This window comes from Aptenodytes forsteri, unplaced genomic scaffold, assembly GCF_000699145.1.
Source record: "Aptenodytes forsteri isolate BGI_AS27 unplaced genomic scaffold, ASM69914v1 Scaffold243, whole genome shotgun sequence".
Classification (NCBI taxonomy): domain Eukaryota; kingdom Metazoa; phylum Chordata; class Aves; order Sphenisciformes; family Spheniscidae; genus Aptenodytes; species Aptenodytes forsteri.
The window spans coordinates 776156-778291 of NW_008795314.1; the positions used below are offsets into that span (position 1 = coordinate 776156).

At 61.1% G+C, this 2136-nt stretch overlaps 1 protein-coding gene across 1 annotated transcript in view; it reads right to left on the reverse strand.

Moving 5' to 3' along the window:
- Positions 1-1625: 1625 nt before the first annotated feature.
- TRIM65 (tripartite motif containing 65) overlaps positions 1626-2136 on the reverse strand; it is a 4562-nt gene continuing 4051 nt past the window's right edge. Inside the window, exon 7 of the mRNA XM_009279408.1 lies at positions 1626-2101. Within this exon, the coding sequence (XP_009277683.1) occupies positions 1751-2101 (351 nt within the window). The 3' untranslated portion in view covers positions 1626-1750. The remainder of the gene's footprint in view (positions 2102-2136) is intronic.

Consider the following 2136-nt stretch of genomic DNA (forward strand, 5'->3'; position numbering starts at 1 on the left):
GGGGATGCCACCCTGCCGAGGATCCTCCTAAAGGATCGGCCCCACTGGGACCTGGACCCTCCCTGGGGGTCTGCTGCCCGCAGGGGTAGCTGCTGCACGCCCCCCAGATCTCCTGTCCAGGGAAACGGTTGCCAGCCAAGTCCAATCCCCCTCCCAGGGATCTGCTGCCCCCCACAAACATCCCCTGCCCCGCAGGATCTGCTGCCCCAGAACCTGTTGCCACCCCACTGCCCCCCAGGAGCTGCTCCCCACCCTGGGGCAACATAGAGGGACCTGAGCCCCCCCAGTACCCGGGTGTGGGTGTTTTCCTGCCCTCCCTCGCGCCCGTGGCCCCACGTCAGCCATTCCCACGGCCAAAAAGGGCCGCAGTGCCCAGGTCCTGGCTCAGTCCCCGTCCCTTCTTCCTCTGGGGCCCGGCAGGAGCCGGCAGGCAGCAGGCAGGGATGGGGCTGGGGAGACGCCAAAGTGCTTTCAGTCTGAGGATCTGCCTGGTAAACGTGGGATCTCCGGACACCTCCTGTGGAGGGTACACCGACAATTTTTTGGCTCGGATACATTGCCAGGTCCATGCCAGCCGAAGGACAGGTCTGGGAGGAGCAGGGAGGTGTGGAGTGAAGGAGGAAGCGTGGCAAGACAAATTGCATCTGTCCTTGAAGAAGGGGATTGACCCTTTTAAGCGTTTTTTCTCCAAAGGAAACAAGCTGATGTGATTCATTCCCCGCGCATTTGCCTGCACGTCCCTAGCACCTTTGAACCCAGTGCCCAGTTTTGCCCCGTTAGTTCTCACCAGCATCCCCGCAGGGGCGGCAGGAGATGCCGGACCTGCGGTCTCACCCTTGGAAAAGCTTCAATCAAAACTTCGCATTTTCTTCTGCGCCAGGTCAACCTTGGGACAGAGCCGTAGGAAACCAAGTTTCCTTATCGCAGCGCTACTGTAAATAAAACACCTTCCATTTCTGCCGCCAGCCCCACTACGAGGGGCTGGTCCCCGCTGCTGGCCCTGCGAGGACGTGGAGGGGGAGGATGGGGCCCTGCAGGGATGGGTGCAGGAACAGGGGCACCCAGCTCACCTCTCCCAGCATCGCTTGGTCCCATGGCTCCCACCAGCACCGAGGCCAAACCAACAGGAAAATAGAGTTTTACTGGGGAAAGCAGCTTCGTACAAAAAGCAACTGCAGCGTGGCACCCTAAAAAGTTGCTCTGCCATGTCCGAGAGTGGCAACAGGAGGGGCTTGGGGAGCAGCACCTGCCTGCGTGTGGGGCTGGGAGAGCACAGGGCTCCCTCCGCATTGCTCCACAACACCCCGTGGCTGCAGCACCCCCCTCCGGGGTCCCCGTCACCCCAAATCTTCTCCAGGCTTGGGAGGTTTGGCAGGGATGGGAGAACGAGGAAAAATCTAATTCTTTCACCCTCCCTATCCCCCTCCCTCGCCCCATCTGCAAGGACAGGCACCCGCATGTGCCCCCCCCCAGTGACCAGGGGCTTCATCCCCACGGCGAGGGCTCGGTCCTTAGCCCTCCATCCTTTCCCCTGCCCTAACTTGTGTCACCAGCGTGATATTTGCATATGCAAATCAGACAAGTTAATTTGCATGTCTGTCCTCATCAGCTCTTGTTAAAACGCTTGCACCCCACTCCTGCCTTGGCATCGGGGTTCCCACTCGCACCGTAACAGCCCCCAGCTGCAGCTCAGCTACGGCACCGGCCTGGGGTTTGTCGGCCCGGCTAACAGCAGTGCGGCGGCTCTGGCTCAGTCCTTCCAGGACAGCTTCACCTCTCGCCCCTCACACAGCCAGAAGACGGGATAGAGGGGCTCGGTGAAGACATTGTGGAAGGAATGGATGAGCCGCGTCCTCTCCCCAAGGCCATAGAAGGAGAGGAGCCCCTTGCCGTAATCCAGGCTGACCCCCAACTTCTTATACAGCTGCTCCTGGATTTTCTCCGCCTGGCCCTTGTGCCAGGCCAGGTAGCAATCCTCCCGCACCTGCAGCCCCCATGAGCCCCTGTCCAGCCCAATGTTGAACTTGTGGCCCTGCTGGCACTCCCGGGGGAGGCTGCGGTAGGTCACCCCCAGGATGACGGAGTGGCTGGAGATCTTCACCTCCCAGTAGTGGTGGCCATGGCCGTGGCCCTGCG